The sequence below is a fragment of the Taeniopygia guttata genome, chromosome 10 (assembly GCF_048771995.1).
Source record: "Taeniopygia guttata chromosome 10, bTaeGut7.mat, whole genome shotgun sequence".
Lineage (NCBI taxonomy): Eukaryota > Metazoa > Chordata > Aves > Passeriformes > Estrildidae > Taeniopygia > Taeniopygia guttata.
The window spans coordinates 13525885-13543578 of record NC_133035.1 but is presented as its reverse complement, the minus strand read 5'-3'; the positions used below and the strand labels follow the sequence as shown (position 1 = coordinate 13543578).

The window sequence follows — 17694 nt, the reverse complement described above, 5'->3', positions numbered from 1 at the left end:
AAGTCCATAAAACAGATTTCACCCAAGACCATGCTGTCCTGAACACAGTGCAGGGCTGGAGGGAGCAGACTCAAAGCTCTCCTGGACAACCTGTAGATGCAGTTAGGTACTCAGAAGGAACACACGTCCACACTTCTGCCCACAGAAGCTCACACAGGTGAGAACCACCAGTCCATTTTGCTTCCATTACTCTCTCAACAAACAGAAGAGGACTGCACTCCCTTTGGAAGGCTTTGCGTTGTAAGAATAAAGCCACAACACCTTTCCACGCGTGCTATAAGAGCTGGGCAGTCCTGGAAGGTGCCTCCTGCTAGGGGAAAGCAACTGCACCTACCTTTCATCCCAAACTTGGACCGCCGGCCATACTTGTTGATCATAATAAAGAGGACGACCAAGAGGACACAAGCAAAAGCTGCCAGCCCAACCGCTATGGAAACCTGGAAGGAAGAAGCCTTAGAGTCAACACAGAGGAATTTAGGAGTCTAAATCAGAAATACAGCACCTCCTTGCCCAGTTAACCTTTCTACAGGCTCACACCATCTGCTGCACCCCCGTGGATATCAGCTATGGAGGAAAGCACAAGCTAAAGCAGCAGGCCCTGGTGCAGCTTGGAGGCATTACAGGACTGGGAGGTCTGGGATCTTCCCATCAGTGACACTCTCCTGGCACCTGTTTTCTCTCACTCCATATATCTGCAGGGGAAAAAGACCTCTGCTCCAATGCCTGGGCTCTCCCTTCACTGCATCACACCCCAAACCTTCACTTATGACGTCACCTCTTTGCCATGACATCACAACACTAAAGCTCTTCAAAGATCAGCGGGGAGCACAGTTCTACCTCCACCCAAAAATCCCGCAGGACAAACTGAGGGAAAATAATATAACACAAAGAGAAGACAGAAGAACTTAAGTAGAACTAAGGAGTTTTTCCTTGTAAAAACTTTTTGTAAAAATGAGTTTTCCAAAAGCCTCTAACTGTTTCCTATTTATTGTAATTTTACTAGTAAATATTTAGAGTATAGCAATGTCCACATCCTTCACTGGAGCTGTGGTTCCACTATGGCAGTGTACAAGCAGGGAAAGAAAACCTCCTTGCCCTAAAGGGTTTACAATTCCAGGTTTATTTTAATATTTATGAATATGTATTACTTCAAGTCTTTGCTCAAAATACTTTTTATTGCATTGATGTAAACAACAATTTCTCTGGCATGTGTCCAGTTGTTCTGTACTAGGTCTTGTGATGCATTTAGACTTTGCTTCCTTTTACAAAACTGTATTCTGCTATAATAGAAAATACATCATTTAACTAAGAAGAAGTAATTTCATTTTGCAATCTTTTTCCCTGCTCTCGGTACATTTGTTATAATATTTTTAAATTTTTATTTTACGCTCTATTTTCATCCCTGGCTTATTTTCTGTGCTTTATATTTAATAATCTGTGCACATTATTACTCCAGCCTCACTGTTCAAAGCTTCCACTTCAGTTAAAGGAGATTTTCTGTTAGATGAGAACTGAAACCAGGGTGGACAGAGTTTTGCTTATTCTGTTGACACCTCGTGGATTTCAGTATCTTAAAACTTTTACAGAATTAGAGCAATTGTGTAACACGCTAATTTTTTTCTTTTAATATTTATGCACACTTTTTTTTTTTCTTTTTTCTACTGGGATTCTGCAAAAGAAAGACAATGCTGAGATCTGATAAGCCCTAGACTTACTTTCCTTTTTCATTTTAGGCATGTCCTGCACAGCAGGAGAGAGGGCAAACACACATTGACAGAATTGAACCAAACTAAACCCAGGTCTTTCACCAGGCTAAGCTTACCAAATCAATAAGTCCAAAACACACAATTGCCTGTTTGTTTGTTCTCTGGGTGCTGCTTTTTAAGAGTGAGAATTCCTGACCCTTCCAGCAGAGACTTCACAGGATGCCTTATTTTCAAAGGGTTCCCTGGTTTCACACTTCAGACCCAAGAGGATCAGATGGTTTGTGTCAGTATTTTACCTGCCCAACACAAGCCACAAAATCCTTCTGATTCCTGCCTTGAGTCATAAAGGAAGAGATTTCTCTTGCAAACATCTCAAAACAGCAGAGAAATACAAATACTGAGCAGTTCTGTAGAGAAGACACCAGCACTCACCCCAAAAGTGTCCTCCTCTGGTTTGTGGGTCACAGTGATCGGTGGGGTGGGACTCACTTCATAATCACCGACTGAAACCAAAACATCAAAGACAGAAAACTCAGTGTGGCTCTCACGGGACTCCCAAGGCACCAGCACATTCCAACAGCAGTGCCTGGCCCAAGGAGATTCAGTTCACCCCTAAGAGAGGCTGCAGCTTTCTGTTTGAGAAGGCACAAATCAACCATCAGAGAGTTCCCTCTGCACACCAGCAGAGAAAACACAGACCAGCACTATGTTGATGTTGTTCCAGCCTCACAAATGAGAAACATTTGGGTGCCTGGTGTCCTGGAATAGTCTCCCACCACCCTTAAGCCCTCTTCCTATTTTCAGAAATCTACTGAGCTAAGTGGAGTTAAAACAGAACTAACTCCAGCAAAACTTGCTCTGAACAAACATTAAGTTGAATGCTTTTTGTGGTGTATGATGTGTTTTGCAGGGGGGAGGGAATAATCTGTTGAAGAAACACAACAGAATTGAGACCTGCTTCTCATCCCAGCCCACGGCAGAGAGATGTTGTTGGGGACAGCCCAGCCTGCCTGAAATTAAGATCCCTTTTGCTACGCCACAACCAACCATCATTTCCTTTATAGGACCTTCTTTGGGAAACACTAGAGGCAAATGAACATCTCCTGGTCTCATGAGATTATCAAGCTGATCACAAGATCCCAAACAATCTTGTTCATGCACAGGGAAGCCAGGGTTTTGTGCAACCTCCACCAACCTGCTTCTGGCTTCCTCATTCTTGCTATGTAAATCACAGAGGGGAAGGGGAAATCACAGAGACAAACCAGCCACAGTATTCAAAAGGCAAGGAGACACTTACTTGACACAAAGCTGTCCGTACTCTCTGTGGAAAGGACAAAGAGAAAAGCAAAACAGTCAGCAGCACAGCAAAGGGAGAGGGGTCTCCTTCCCCACCCGCTTCAGACATACTCCACCACCCCAAAGAGACCAGGAAACCAACTAATCATATTGTTCCCTCTTGGGCAACTGTTCCTGGAAATTGCAGTGCATGGGCCAGCAGGACTTGCTGGAGGTCAGGATGGAGAACCTTGGGCTGAAAGAGGAGGGGGAGGATGCTACTGTGGGGCCAAAATAGAGAACAAGCAGCACTTCTGAGTGATGGGTAAACACCCCTGCTTTCAGCAGACAAGCAAAGCTCAACAGACACACAGGGCTCTGCAGGATGGAGGTGGAGGGGAGAGAAACAGGTTTTGCCTTGCATAGCAGTGTCCACCCGTGGACAAAATCCTTCAAGGATAAGGACCAGTTCCCATGGAGGAGAGCCCAGCTTGGGGCCAGGAGTTAGAGGAGATCTCCTGTGACCTTCATGAGTCACTCAGACCAGCTGAGAGCTTCTGAACTGCACACGGAGGCTGTGGCTGTCCAAGAGCTGCCTCTTGCCCGAGACAACCACAGCAGGCCCTGCTGTCAGCCTGCTGACTGCTCCAGTCTATTCAGCAAAGCTCCTTCAGCTCCAGAGGTGGCCGAGGCCACAGACAGCAAGGTCTAAAGCCCTCGGTGACACTCAGTTTACACAGAGTGAGAATCACGTCAGCTTCCAATTCACTCGCCACTGTAAGAAACTGAGCCCAATATTAACTGGAGTTTGCACAGCTTTGCTGGCTGAGAGCTCCTGGAAGGATGCTGGAATGCTCACACTGGAACATGGGTGAGGTTTGGAAGGGGAGTGTAAAACAAACCCCAGGTGACAAACATGGCTTTCCAAACCCAGGGGAAAAAAACAGAACAAATATTTTTTTCAGTCAAGCAAAAGAGTAACTTTCCCTGGCTTTTTCTAGCAAGAGAGGGGAAAAAAAAAGAAAAAAAAAATTTATTTGAAGACTTTTTCTTTTCTATTAAGGCAGAGTCTAGTCATAAAATTCTTGCTGCTTCTACATTTTCCCCTTTCCATTTTTCTCTGCTGGACTAAGCAATTCAACAGAAACGCACAAAAAGGTTCTTTTCCCATTATACCCTATTTTTCCAAGCATAAAAAATAGCCAAGAAATTTCAGCCAACTTGAGTTCTATGAGAAGTTCTCAAAGAACTGAACACCCATCACAGGTACATTAACCTCTGTGGATTAAATACGGAGTTAGTAGCCTGTGGCAGAGATACCAATGACAACATGCAATGAGATTCTTACAGGAAATGACACAAATCTGTCCTGAGAGCCACTGCCCTGCAGCATCAGAGAGAAGGCAGATATGGCATGCAGCTTATATGTCCCAGATCCCAGCTTCTAACAGCACTTTGCTCCTCTCAGCCCAGAAAGCAGAATGTGGCCAATGAGAGGTTTTTGACAAGGGATATAAAATACATGATCATAGGTCCTTTTCTGTGCTGACCAAGTCTTCCAGGCACTGTGCTTTCATTAATGAATTAAGAATAATAATCTCACCCTGGGTAGTGACAGCAAAGCCCTTGCACGTGTGAATTGCTGTAAGCATCAAGGGGCTGGAATGAGCCACGCTGGGGAGCCTTCAGTGTGTGGCATTTTCTGAAGGATCTACCTTCAAATGGGAAATTATAAATGTCAGCTGCAGTGAATGTATATGCCAGCTGTGGTAGTGGACGAAGCAACAAGCTTCCAGGAAAGTAAATTACATCCTGCATTGGGCTGACAGGGTCTGCCAGGGTGAGGAATGGCTTGGGACTTTGGATCAGAAGAAATAAAGGAAATGGGTCAGTAAGCATCCCACACCAACAGCACATGAGGCATGGGTGGAGCTGCATTCACAAAGGCAATATTTTATATATATTCACAGAACCCCATTCTCCCAGAGCCTCTTACACAAGATGCTCTTCAAACATCAATGTGCTTTTCCACACCGCAGTGTGGCTCAGATTCCTTTCCCAAATCAGCTCTCCAGAAGGGAAGCATATCTGCCTCCCTTTCCTGCAGGTCCAGCACCTACTTAGGAGCTGCCCTCGTTTCACAGATGGGGAAATTGAGTCACAAAGGTGGGACCTGACAGAGCTGAGACTGCAAACCTGTGCACCTCTCCTCACCCACCTACGTTTGATATGCTCTTCTGCCCTGACAGAAAGAAACATAAATAGGTCAGATAGTCAAACAGGGCAGCATCCTTGAAGTCAGAATACACATTTTCCACTCCCATCCATATCAGCTCATTTGTTCAATTGTCAGATCTTCAAGGCAGAGATTTGGGTTTGCATTTATGATATTTGACCTGCGGGAAAACTCTGTGTACATATATGGTGTGATATAAATAATAAATGAGAGTACCGTTGGTATTTTGCTATATTTAGCAAACGCCCTATTTTGCTGGATTTTCTTGGGCTGCAGGGGCCAATTTAGAGCTGCCACTTTCTCATGGCATCATTCCTGAAGGCAACACAGATCTTAACTCCATGATGGCCAGCATGGTGTTGCACTGTCAGGGAACAGACCAAGCTGCTCCTACAGAGCAGACAGGCCATGACAAAAGTCTTTACAGTGCTTCCCAGAGATGGATCTTCATGTCCTCAAACGCTTTTTTTTTTTTTTAACGCTTAAGCTGTGAATCACCAGGGAGTGCAACAGGGAATTCCAAGCAATCAGTTAAGAAATCCCAGCAAACTGATGCAAAGTGACTAATTGAGCTGTCGCATCTTTTGTAGCCCTGTCATCCTGGAATTGCACATATTGCATTTGGAAAGAAAACAATCCTGACACCGCTGCATCCAGCTTTTATCATTGCACGGATGCAAGCTAGAAGTAAAAGAAACAAAGGGACAGGCTGCATCACTTCAAAGGCTTTTCCTTTCTATAGCTTATGACTACCACAAAGCAGAACACTTTCTCTAGAAAAAAATTCAGCAACATCATTGGGGCACCCAAAAGGAGATACAAAATAATTGGCCAAACTTAAATCCTATTCCCATGGAAATTCCTAAAGGTCTTTCAAATAAATAAATAAATACACTGCAGAATATGCTACAAAATAAAATTATCTAAAGCAGTTAGCATCTCTCCCAGCATTAAAGAGTTCATATGACACCAAAGTACATTTGTGTAGGAAAATCATACTGATCAGAAAGAGGCTGCCAGGGGTCACCTCTTCCAACCTGATGTTCAGACAAAGCCAACTCGGGTTGTCAAGGCCTTGTTGAGGTGCAAGGATTCCTGGCAAGGCCATAGTAAGACCTTCAGATTGCAAGGAGCCCTGATGAGATAAACTGAATATCCTACCTGGAAAAGGCTTTTCAAGGAAGTGTCCTTTGATAGTTTGGTTGGCTGAGCCCAGCTGGTTGGTGGCCACAATCGTGTAGTTGCCATTGTTGTAGTGAGTGGGTTTGTTGAAGAGCAGGCAACCCTCAGACACTTCCCCTTGTTGGTAAAACTCCATGCGGATGATCTCAGTCTCCCGGAGGACCTGGCCATTGTGCAGCCAGTGAAGGGTGGGAGCTGGGTTCCCATGCACTGCAAATGCAATGCAGTGGTCCATGTGTAGCACCGGCTCCTCCAGAGTAAGGATGCGAGGGGGATCTAGCAGAGAGAAACATGGCAGGCTCACAGCAACCTCCACCCAACGCCACCACTCTGTGCACCATGGAAACTAAGAGCATTGAAAACCTCCAAAATCACTTGTTCCTTCTACTCTTCCCATGGATGGCTGTAAAGAAGCAGCGCTGTCATGAGAACCACTCCACCCTCCCTCAAAGGAGGGTCTGAGGCCTCTTGGCCTCCCAAACAGGGGTATAAATAAAAGACAGGGATGGAAATTTCACCAGCCCAGAAACAATTAAGCTTAAACTGTCCTGTCCACACATCTACCTCTGCTCTCCTTCCCCCTAGGGATCCCGTGGAGACTGCCTGTCCCCATTAAGGAGGACACAGTGATGTAGCACTGTTCCATTACATTACAGATGTGCAAGGTGCCTGTGGGAGGTCTCCAGTCACACAGAGCAATTCTGGATTGCATAGCTGTGGAAGCAAACATCCCTCAGAGACTGTCTGTCCTTGGGGGCTTTGACTGCCTGAATATCCCAAAGGAGTTCTCACTCGCCGAACAGCCGCCAGGGGTGTTTTAATTAGGGGGAGTAGAGTGGGAGAGGGATAAGAAAAGCAGAAACTCCACCTGCAATTTATTGCATATGCATTGTCTTCCCCTTGGGACACACCGAGAATTCAAATGTTGCTCTGCTATAGCTTCTGAAACCCCATTTACAACGCCTACACCTAAGGTCCCAAACCCCAAGGCTGGCAAGGTCTGAACTAGAAGAACAAGTTTTGTGCAAAGATATGTGACACAATGATTTTTGTCTTCCCTAAAACTCTTCTTTTCCTGCTACCATCCAGCTGCAAAGACAATCCATTTGGCATCCACAAGGAAGAAAACCAACATACTAAATTTGACCCATCTTTGTGAAAAAAGACACTGAATTTTTAAGTCAGTGAAGTTGAGAAAGGAGAAAAAGGTGCAAAGCTGGTTGGAGCTCAGCAAAATTCTCCCACCAGAGCCCATCTACCCTGAACCACACAGTCGTGTCCCTCTTTCATTTGCGAGCCCAGATCTGCATGTGGCTTGTTCATATCTTCCTGGCAAGGGGATTCAAAACAGGCAGCCACCTACATGCACAAACCCAGATCTTTTCAGTGTAAAATTACAGCCTGAGCGATGGCTCTGTGCAACAAGAGCAAGGGTAGCAGAAACTGTCAGCAGCTTAGAGGATTTCACGGGTGAAAATAGGCATGGGCATAGTGCTGTTTAAGGGGTGGAGGAACAGATGCTAAAACACCGTGCAAAAAACATCCATCTGCTGACCAGTCAGCTCTGAGCTGGGCTGAACTTTAATTACCTCCATCCTTCAATCCATCAATAGTACTTATTGGAAGGAAGATGAAAGTAGTAAAGCATCACACAGCATGAATGGTTTTACCAAGAGCAGTTAGAATCCCACAAGGGTCTCTGCTCTACATGGCAAGGTTGAGGTGGGGGACATTTTCAAACTACAGAGTAAGGGCAAATATTACAGACACAGCAAAATATAGCAAATCTCAGCTGCTTGAGACCACAGAGCTGTGTAAACTTCCTTTTAAGGTCAGGGTTTTGTTATATTAGAAAGCACAAAGAAAGTTGAGCTACTTGCAGATAAAAGCGAACAGTTCAAATTTGACACATGCACATTTATATGACATTTGCAGTTTAACTTTGTAGGATCTGACCTGAGAGGAAATCCTAATGTCCCTGAAATTAGTGGCAAGTTTTAAACTGTCTTGAGCAAGGGTACCATTGAACTTTCACATAGCATCAGGAAAGAAACTTTGCTTTTGTTAAGAGATTTTTAGTCTCTCTATGGCTTTCCTTTAGTCTACTGAATCTTCCAAGACAGGAAGGAAACTCCCACCACCACCAGTGTGGCACTGCTGTTCCTTCCCTGCTCTTGTGCTCATTTCTGGATCAATGCAGGCATCAGGAAAGCAAAATTACTGACATTTGAGGAGGAGAGCTGTGCAAGGATCCACCTCCAGCTCACTGTGCTCAGCTTCTCCTAATCTTCACCCACAAAACCAGTATGACACAGGTAGCAAGTGGCCATGCATTCAAACAGCTCCCAGGGCAGTCCCTCCAGGGTCTGTAGGGACAAGGTCTCTCCACTAGTACTTACAGTAGACAGTGAGCAGCACACTGGCATTGCTCATCCCCACCACGTTCTCAGCAATGCAGGTAAGCAGGAATCCATTGTCCTCGCTGGTGACATTCACCAAGGTCAAGTTGATGGCATGAACATTGGTCCAGTTGAGGTTGGTCTAAAAATCCCAGGGAGAAATACAGACATAAATCAGTATCTGGTGGCTCCTTTCCTCCCCTCTACCACTCCCAGAAAAGGAGGATCACAGTTTCCATGTGAGGAGGCCTCCAAAATCCAAAGACAGCTGGGATCTGGGTGAAGGGAGGTATTTCCTCACCTGATCAAATACACCACATCTTGTAAGAGGAAATACAGGGAAGGGGAGAGCCATTGTAGCACTGATAAACATGGCCAGCCTCTGGAAAATCTTACTTAGCTATTGCAAACAGGCAGTTTCACTGGAGTTCCATCAGAGGACACATGAGTTAATTCAATCAGGGAGCACTGAGCTCTGAGGCTCTCTCATCTTCACTTTCTGGCCCTACAGAGGAAATATTTTCCTCCCTTCTGGGATCCCCCAGCTTCTCATGTGGATAGAGCATGGCTTCAGCTCTCCTTTGGATACAACAATTTCTCTTTTCTCATACTATCTACCTGACTCTCTGCCCTGCATGCACGGACCTGGGAAACCGTGGGGGCTGCTTTACTCTTGCCACACTGGGCACAGGCAGCCCTCAGGTGTTGCAGCCCCTACCTGGTGGGTGTTGATGGAGTGGAGCTCAGCCACTGTCCAGTCCACGTCCGGCAGCGGCGATCCTGAGCCATTGCAGGTGATGACGGCGTTCTCCCCTTCCCGCACCGTCAGGTTCACGTGGCTCACACTGATCTCAGGAAGGTCTAGAGGAGCCAAAAAAAACTGCTCAGGTGTGGGGCATAATTTTCTACAGCCAGCCACAGGAAGTGTGTGAACTCAGATGCCACCAAGCTGCTTTCCAAATCAGCCTCCAACACCCCGAGATGAGTAGCATGAGGCAACAGAATGGCCTCGCCCTACCAAGAAAAGGACCAAGAAGAGGAGGGGTGTTGGAGACAGGAGAAAATCTAGACACTGGAGACATCCTAGCTGAGCAGACCCTCTCATCAGCTTCGAATCCAAAAGTTGCTGTCCAATTCTGGCCACTCTTCCTCTCACACAACCCCCATACCCATCTCTTTACTCCCACGGAAGCTGCTCACGAGGGCAGTCACCTGGGATCAGAAAACTGTGTGTACTGGGAGAGGATCCAAGGCATCCCCACCCCCAGGGACAAGGCACAGAGCACTCAGCATTCCAGGTGAAGAAAGTATCCCTCTAATTTATAACAATCAAGAAAAGATGACCAAGAATGTGTCCTCATATTAACTGCAGCTCTCCTAATAGAAGGTGCCCTTGTTCTTCCTTGGTGGTAGCAAAGGGATTCGCTGATTTATGGTGGCTGTGATTTACACCAGTTCCTTGCTGCCACGGGCACCAAATATCCTTGTGATGTTCTGGTTGCAAGAAGGCCAAAGTCTTCTTGAGTAGGGGAGGTTTTCAGAGGCAAATTGAGTAAGCAGGGCAGGAGGAACTGACCAGTGGTCCCATCCCACCACAGGGCAGCAGCATCCATCATGCCAAGGCAAAGTCATGGATGGGGACACACACACCCTTTCATGGCCATCAGAGAGTGGCACCAGGAAGGAGCATTGTACTGATTAGGGTGTTGTCAGAAGAAAGAAATCAGCAGTCAAAACCTGGCAAAGCTGCATAGGTGGCAGGAATAGTGGAGAAGGAGATGGGAAGGACGATGTATGGTCTTCTCCAGGCTGAGCTGGGATCAAACATGGCCACACCAAGCCATGCCTGCCCTCAGCACCAAAGGACAAGGACAAATCAACATCCCTGGAGTCTTAATGCTTGAACAGAAAGACTCCTCTTGAGGAAAGCAGACCACTGTGGCTCCCTACCCTTCCAGGAGTCTGCATGGTCAGAGGAGATGCTTACCCTGCACACCAGCACATTTTTTCTCCCAAATCAGCACCCTGCTGTCCCCTGCAGTCTAATACCACCATTGATGGAGCCATCTCTCCTCCTCTCCCTGATCCCTAAGGATTTTTTTGTTGCTGCTTAATCCTTGCAGCTTATTCATCCCATGTGGGGCGGAAATTACAGCACTCTCAAATCTTTTTAGTTCATCCACACAAAGGCACACTTTGGCCAATTTCCAGAGCTTAAAGAGACAGGGTGAACTTGGAAAAAAAAAAAAAAAAAAAAAACTAACCAACAAAACAACAAAAAAACTAAGTCATGCAAATTCAAACGTGTGGGGTTTGTCTACTACTGCTACAAGTAACAAGCCCAAATCCCTAGTACAGAGGATGATTATATTAAAAAAAAATAAGTCTAGTTTTCCTCCTTTTTTCAGCTTGTGAGTTTGACAGCTGCTTGTGTACAGACAATTTAATTGCTCTGTGGAAGGTACATCTCTTTTTCCTTACTCTGCAAGGGATGCTTTCCAGTAATAGCAATTGCAGAGCAAAACCTGACACCAAACAGGCAGCTGATGTGTGAACAAGGTGCAGGAAAAAGGGATAACTATTGAACATGCCTCATGTTGCTCCTGGGGCCACTGGACTCTTTTAAAACACCAGTAGGAAATAGAAAGAGATATAAAGTCACTTCTGGCTCTTCCCTACAGATATGGGATTTCAATTGAAAAATAAAACAAAAGAAAATTAATAGAGACATGTATTTCCTAAGAGTAATTACAAAAGATTCAGCGTCAGGGTCTTTTAACAATATGCTGCTTCTAGGATTCGTTAGGCACAGGAAGATTTACATGAAACAGCTCTTTTCAAGACATCACACAGACTCACTACAGACACTTTGACAAGCAGCAGCAGTGCAGTGAAAAAAATGCCCCAAATCACCCAATATCTTTCATATGCACATTAATAGGAGCCTCACATTTACCCAGATATTCTATTTTTAATCTACAAACTATCCCAACCAGCTTCAACCTCCTTGTTCTCAACCATGTGGTGAGATCCTGCTACATCAGGTTCCTGAAGCTGAGGTGCTGGATTGGACAGGAATCCCTCCTGGCCTCCCTCGTGTCCAGCCCAGGGATCCTTACCACACTGGGTGATGTTCATTTCCTTCAAAGTGATGATGGCTGCATCCATGGTCATGCAGTAGAGATCCTGGTACTGCAGGTTTGCCTCGCTCTTCTCCTGCCAGAGCTGGATCCAGCGGATGTCGCAGCTGCAGTTAAAAAGGTTCCTCTCTAGTCTCCTGCGGGCAGAGAGAGGTGAGAGAGGATGGTGGGATGGGGAAGGATGAGCAGAGCTGTCACCTGGCTCTGGGACCCCCAAGGAGGACAGACACCATGCATGTGTAAGAGCTAAAGTTGAACCGTCTCTGCGTTATCCGCCTGGGCTCTTCTGGCACTTATTATTCCTGTCCTTGCCACGGTCGCACATCTGTTCACACAGTCTCCTTCATGAGTGCACACAAGGTTTTACATCTCCCAGGGCAGCACACAGACACAGTCCTGCCTCTCACCACAAGATCTGCACTACTGAGGCTTGGTGGCACAGTCACCCAGACACCCAAAAGAGTGACCCCTCAGCAGAGGAGCAGACAGCTTCAAATCCCACTTCAGCGGTGGTCCTAGACTCTGCTGGGCAAAGCACAATTCAAGTCCCCACAAGCACTCAGAGAAGCTGGCAGCACTTCTCCCAAGTTCCTTGTACAAACACAGGCTCCTGGTGACCCAGAACACAAGCTAATGTGCAGGGGAACATGCATTTTAATCAAATCAATCAGCACTGTGCTGAGACCCTGCTGACCTGGCCAGGAGAAATGGAGAAAAGCACTGCCTTTAATGTACTTCATTTAAACCACACTTACACATAGTTTATATACCAGGAATGTTTATTATAATTGATTTTCCAACCTATTAACCATTTCATTTACATTTTTAAAGCTCTGCAGGTGTCTGTGGGCATGCAAGAAATGCAAGTCCCAGCAGGGAGAATAGCCCAGTGCTCAGTCAGGACTGAGCTACCAAAGCTGGCTGCAATAATTTGAGCAAAACTAGGAGTTACAACCTGAACAAACAAAATATCTCCCCACACAACTGTAAAGCAATGAAAGTTGTGATCAGCAGAGCCAGCAGTACCAAAGATGAGCTCAGACACCCCAAAGCAGAAGGGCACCTCCAAAGGTCAAACCATTGTTTCATGTGATATCTAGATCCCCCATCATACAGGGGAAGTTTTTTCCTGCTCTGTTCCACATGTTACTGCAAAATTCATGCTTGCTTTTACAAAATTAATTTCACCGACTAACAGGATTTGGAAACAACCTTCCAAACATCTGCAGCTGCTGTTTTCTCAATACAGTGCTGCAAAAAGAGGAACTGAAGGGGTCTTCTGGTAGCACCCAGGGCTGCTTAACCAGAACCTTAATGGTGCCACTTTGCATTTTCAAATACATCAAGATGTCATCTGACCTTTTTTTTCAGTGCAAACACTGAGTTAAGCTTCACTCTGTGGCTTTTCATTAGTTCATTTCTTTCCCACCGAAAGCACATAAACCTCTGTGACACAGGTACAAGGCTCAGACAAGCAACTCAAAGGCCAAAGCACTAAATTTAACAGACCAGAGCAGATTAGCGCAGTGATTTGAGTGATGAGACACTCCCTGCGTGCTCTGACAGGTACTGCCAGGGCTTTGCACAGGCTTTACATTCTCTTCTACACAACCATGAATCTCCTTCTCAGGAGCCCCCAGAATTACTGATGCCAACAGGACACGGGATGGCAAGCAGGTAAGGGCAGGACAGGTAACTGGGGATGTACCCTGGGACCTGGCAGGGAGCTGGGGGAGCTCAGATGCAATGGGGGAGAAATTCTGCCCTGCTGCAAATATCCTCACCAAACGAGGCTGCTGGGAGAGCTGCTGTCCTAGCACTTAAGGGCAGCTCTGTAAGTAACAGACAGCAGCTTTCCCGGCCCATTGTTAATTCATGAAGGGCCATGAATAATACAGGAGCCACGGGCTTCAGGGCAGAACTTCCCCACAGCCTGCCCCAACACCAGCAGTGTAACTCGCTCTAATCGAGACCCCCAGAGGGGCTTTTGCACAAATTAACTCCCATCAGGGGCTGGATGTGCTGAGTGCCACGGGCAGCTGGCACAGCTCTGCGGGTAGAAAGGGTACATGTGTGCACCCCTTGTCCCTAACATGCATTGCTAAGGCATTCCTAACATGCAGAAAACACCCTTTCCTCCTTGCCTGCTGCCTGCCTTGCTGTGCCAGCCAGCTCACCAGGGAGGTGCATAGGGAACTCCACACTCACACTGTCCTAAAAACCTGGACTTTCAATCCTCTTCTCAGACTCCTTCCCTTGCAGGGACCATCAGGAGATGCAGCTACATCCAACTCTTCCTCTCACTTTTCTGTAACACACCTCCACTGCCCACAACCCTCTGCTTGTGGACATAAATGCACCTTCTCTTCCTACAAGAAGAAGCACCTTGGGGGCCACAAGGGACCCTTTGGACAAAAGACACTGTTGGACCAGAGGACACTGCCATGTGCTGCAGACCACGGGTGCAGCAGCACCCCAGTGAGAATTAAGGCAAGGGGCCCTTTGTGGGACACATCCAACACAACTTACTCCTGGAATGAACAAACAAACCCAAAGGGCATTTTTTGCATGCCGGCTGAAATTGTTGCCAAATTGTGCTGGGCTCCCTGCACAAGCAGAGCTGCTCTGTCACTCAAGGAGTTCATCCAAAAAGGGTCTGAACCTGCACCTGAGACAGAGCCATCCACCAGCAGCATAAGCAGAGGGTGACAGTAGGGTGTATTCATGGCACAGCCCCTTCCATAAACAGGCACACTATGTTTGGGAAAGAGGAAAATCGTGGCAATCCTTCCATGAGCTGCCATTTGATGGGACAATGACCCATCAAAACCAAAACCTTAGAGCCATGCAGGCATCAAGTCAACTCTTCAACAAAACTGATGCTGCTGGTGCCTGGTTGAGCCCAACTTTGCTCCCTGCAGAGAGCTGCACCCACTGTCTCCCAAAACTGCCTGGACAGCCTTCACCAGGGTGGACCAGTGTGGGAGACAGATGCCATCAACACTCCAGTGTGTTCTGGAATAGACAGGGACTTCACACACACAAGCAGTATTTTTCCAGGCAAGGCAGCTAAATGAGACACACGCCCTGTCCCATTCCTCCCTCCTCATCACCTAAAGCAAAGCTGTCTGCAGCTAAAACCTCTCAGAGGGCAGCAGAGATCCTTGCCACACTTCTCCTGTCTGTTTCAATTCACATAATATTCCTGCCAAGGTTTCATACTCTTACAATTAAAATGCTCTTCCTACCTTGGGACTGAGGCCACTTCCCTAAGCTTGAGAAGCAAAGAGCACGCAGCAGAGAGAGAACAAAATCTAATTTTTTAAATTACTATTAATTTCCCAGAACCAGGGTTTCTCTTGGTGGTCCAACCAAAACTGTTATTTCTGAACCCCTGCCAGAAGGGGCTGGGATAGAAAGGGAAGGACTGGGACAGGGAGTGGTGTGTGCTGCCTGACAGCTGGCTCAGCTAATACAGAGAGCAGACCCACTGTCTGGCCACAGCTCTATTACTGGGACTGCCAGTGGTGACAAGTTTCAAAGCTGGAGGCACAGACCCTGTTAAGTTGGACTCATAACATTAACAGAAATGCTGCTGTGCCCCATCCCCACCAAAGCCTCTTGCTGTAGCATTGCAGAAATGTACTGCAGGGCAACTTGGCAGGGACTGCTGGTATTAGAAATGCTGATGGGTCGGGCAGAGCAGCAAGATGTTCAGGACTACAAGGTTTTATACAACCAAAGATGTAATTGGATCCAGTCTTAGGTCTTTCCGGGAAGGAATTTCTTGAAATGTCAGCTCTAAGCTCTCTGAGGATATGACAAAGGAAGCCAAGGACATGAAAGAGGAAACCAGCTGTGACTTCTGGATAAGAAAGGCTCTAAGTCCAACATTTATGAGCTGTTGCATGTGTCAGATGCTTCCCTGCACACACTCAGCTTCAGACTTAGGAGAGTTGTGCACTCATTAGCCTGAGCCCTGCTGGTCAAGGTCAGCCCATGACATGGGAATTAGGGTTGGAGTTACTGGAAACAATTCCAAGCCTTGTTTCTGGCCAGAATGAGCAAGAGATAATACTCTCTGGACGTGTGCCTCATTTTTGCCAACCTTTCTTCAGTGAGTCAGCAGGGAAAAATCTCAGCTCTGTTGAACAAGAAATTCTTCTTTAAAGCATTACCACGTTCATGAGGCTGTGACGCCTTGGATGCAGCCAAGCAGCAATTTCAAGCCCCAAGTTGCCCTCCACCTGCCCAGTACTCTTCTGATCTTTACTCCTCATTGTTCACTGTGAGTGGCTTTATCAGGTCTCGTGCTCCCTGGCAATCTCCATGTCACACTCAGTTGTAGTTCCTCTCGTCCCAGCACTCTCCTGGAGACAATCCTCCCACTGCTTCCCTCACCACATGCTCCACTGCTCCGAGTTGCCTCATTGTAAGTCACGGTTTTGGCTTGGATGACTTTCCTTCCTCTGGATCCATGATTTCCTGATAGCACAGGGGCACTGGAATTCAGTATAAGGCATCTCTGGTGCACCCACTTGTTCCACCAACCCTCCACACAAACACAGCCCTCTGGAGAAGAGACTCTGGCCTGCTGCTCTGTGTCCCTGGAGTCTTCTGGCCTCTCCACTGCTGTTCACAAATGCTGCTGCTCAGTCTTCCCCAGGCTGTCTCTGCATCAGCCTCTGCTGCTCACCACCTTCTCCCTTTCCACAGAGTTTTGGGCTCAGTTTCAATTCCTTGGCTGATGTCAATCTGCAACTCCCTTTCTAGTTTTCACCAGTGTTTCACACTCGCTTTATGTGGGCCATGTATTCTGTCTCCCTCCCAGGTTCTGGAAGCCTCCTTGGAGCTCAGTGTGCCGAAAAACTGTCTCTTACTCACCCATCCTCTGCATTTCTAAAAACAAAAAATACAGTATTTCCCACTTTGGTGGATCCGTTAGTAATTTCTCCCCAACTTGGAGATCTGCTCTTCTGCACCAACAGGTCCCATCCTTCTAGCAGTCAGGACCACAACCCCCTCACAGCAGGGAACGTGTGTTTATCTTAATTCCCAACATCTTTATGTGAATGATTATTCAGAGCCCATAGCTCAGGCTACACCTCTGTGCTGCCTTCTTTCCAACAATTCCAAAGTTCAGTGTCAGGAAGCATGCTGCTGGCACATCCCCCTGTCCCTTAAAAACTGACATCTCAGGGGACATCCAATAAAAATCCCTCTCCTGTTGTGTTTGTGGAACAGCTTCACCACATTATTGTGGTAATCTCCGTCCTAGCTGTGCTTATGTGGATGAAGGATCCTTAGTTACTCAGAGGGAACATTTGTCACAAAGCACCTAAAGCAATTCTTTAGGAAAAATGGACTTGACCATTTGTCAAATGGTCAAATGGACTTGACCATTTGGCTGGGCTCTTGGTCCAGCCCAGCCAACAGCAGGGCAGTCCCTGTGGGCAGGCACATTCCTAGGTCTAAATTGCTCACTGGAGCTGCTGCCAGAGGTTGGTTTGCCAAGACCCCTTTCACAGCCTGGAGCAGGAGAGGCTCCTGCCCCACACGATGCCAAGCCTCCCCATGGGACACCATGGACCACACACACCACATCAGTTCTGCTTTCCCACCCCACCATGGCATCCTACCAACCAGCTCAGTCATCTCCTGCATTTCTTTGTGCACTTCTTTCGTTCATTGGGGTTTGTTATCTCCAAGAAAGCTTCTCTGAGCACAGCTCCAACTGGAGCCAAGTAATTCAGCTC

At 46.8% G+C, this 17694-nt stretch overlaps 1 protein-coding gene across 3 annotated transcripts in view; it reads right to left on the bottom strand.

Annotated features, from left to right (window-relative positions):
* The window catches only part of NTRK3 (neurotrophic receptor tyrosine kinase 3), a 201069-nt gene that overhangs the window by 128967 nt on the left and 54408 nt on the right, over positions 1-17694 (bottom strand). For all 3 annotated transcript variants that reach the window (XM_030281417.4, XM_030281419.4, XM_030281418.4), the window contains exons 5-11: positions 11918-12075; positions 9517-9659; positions 8799-8940; positions 6379-6675; positions 3004-3027; positions 2139-2209; positions 335-437 (exon numbers count right to left, since the gene is read on the bottom strand). In XM_030281417.4, the coding sequence (XP_030137277.1) occupies positions 335-437; positions 2139-2209; positions 3004-3027; positions 6379-6675; positions 8799-8940; positions 9517-9659; positions 11918-12075 (938 nt within the window). The remainder of the gene's footprint in view (positions 1-334; positions 438-2138; positions 2210-3003; positions 3028-6378; positions 6676-8798; positions 8941-9516; positions 9660-11917; positions 12076-17694) is intronic.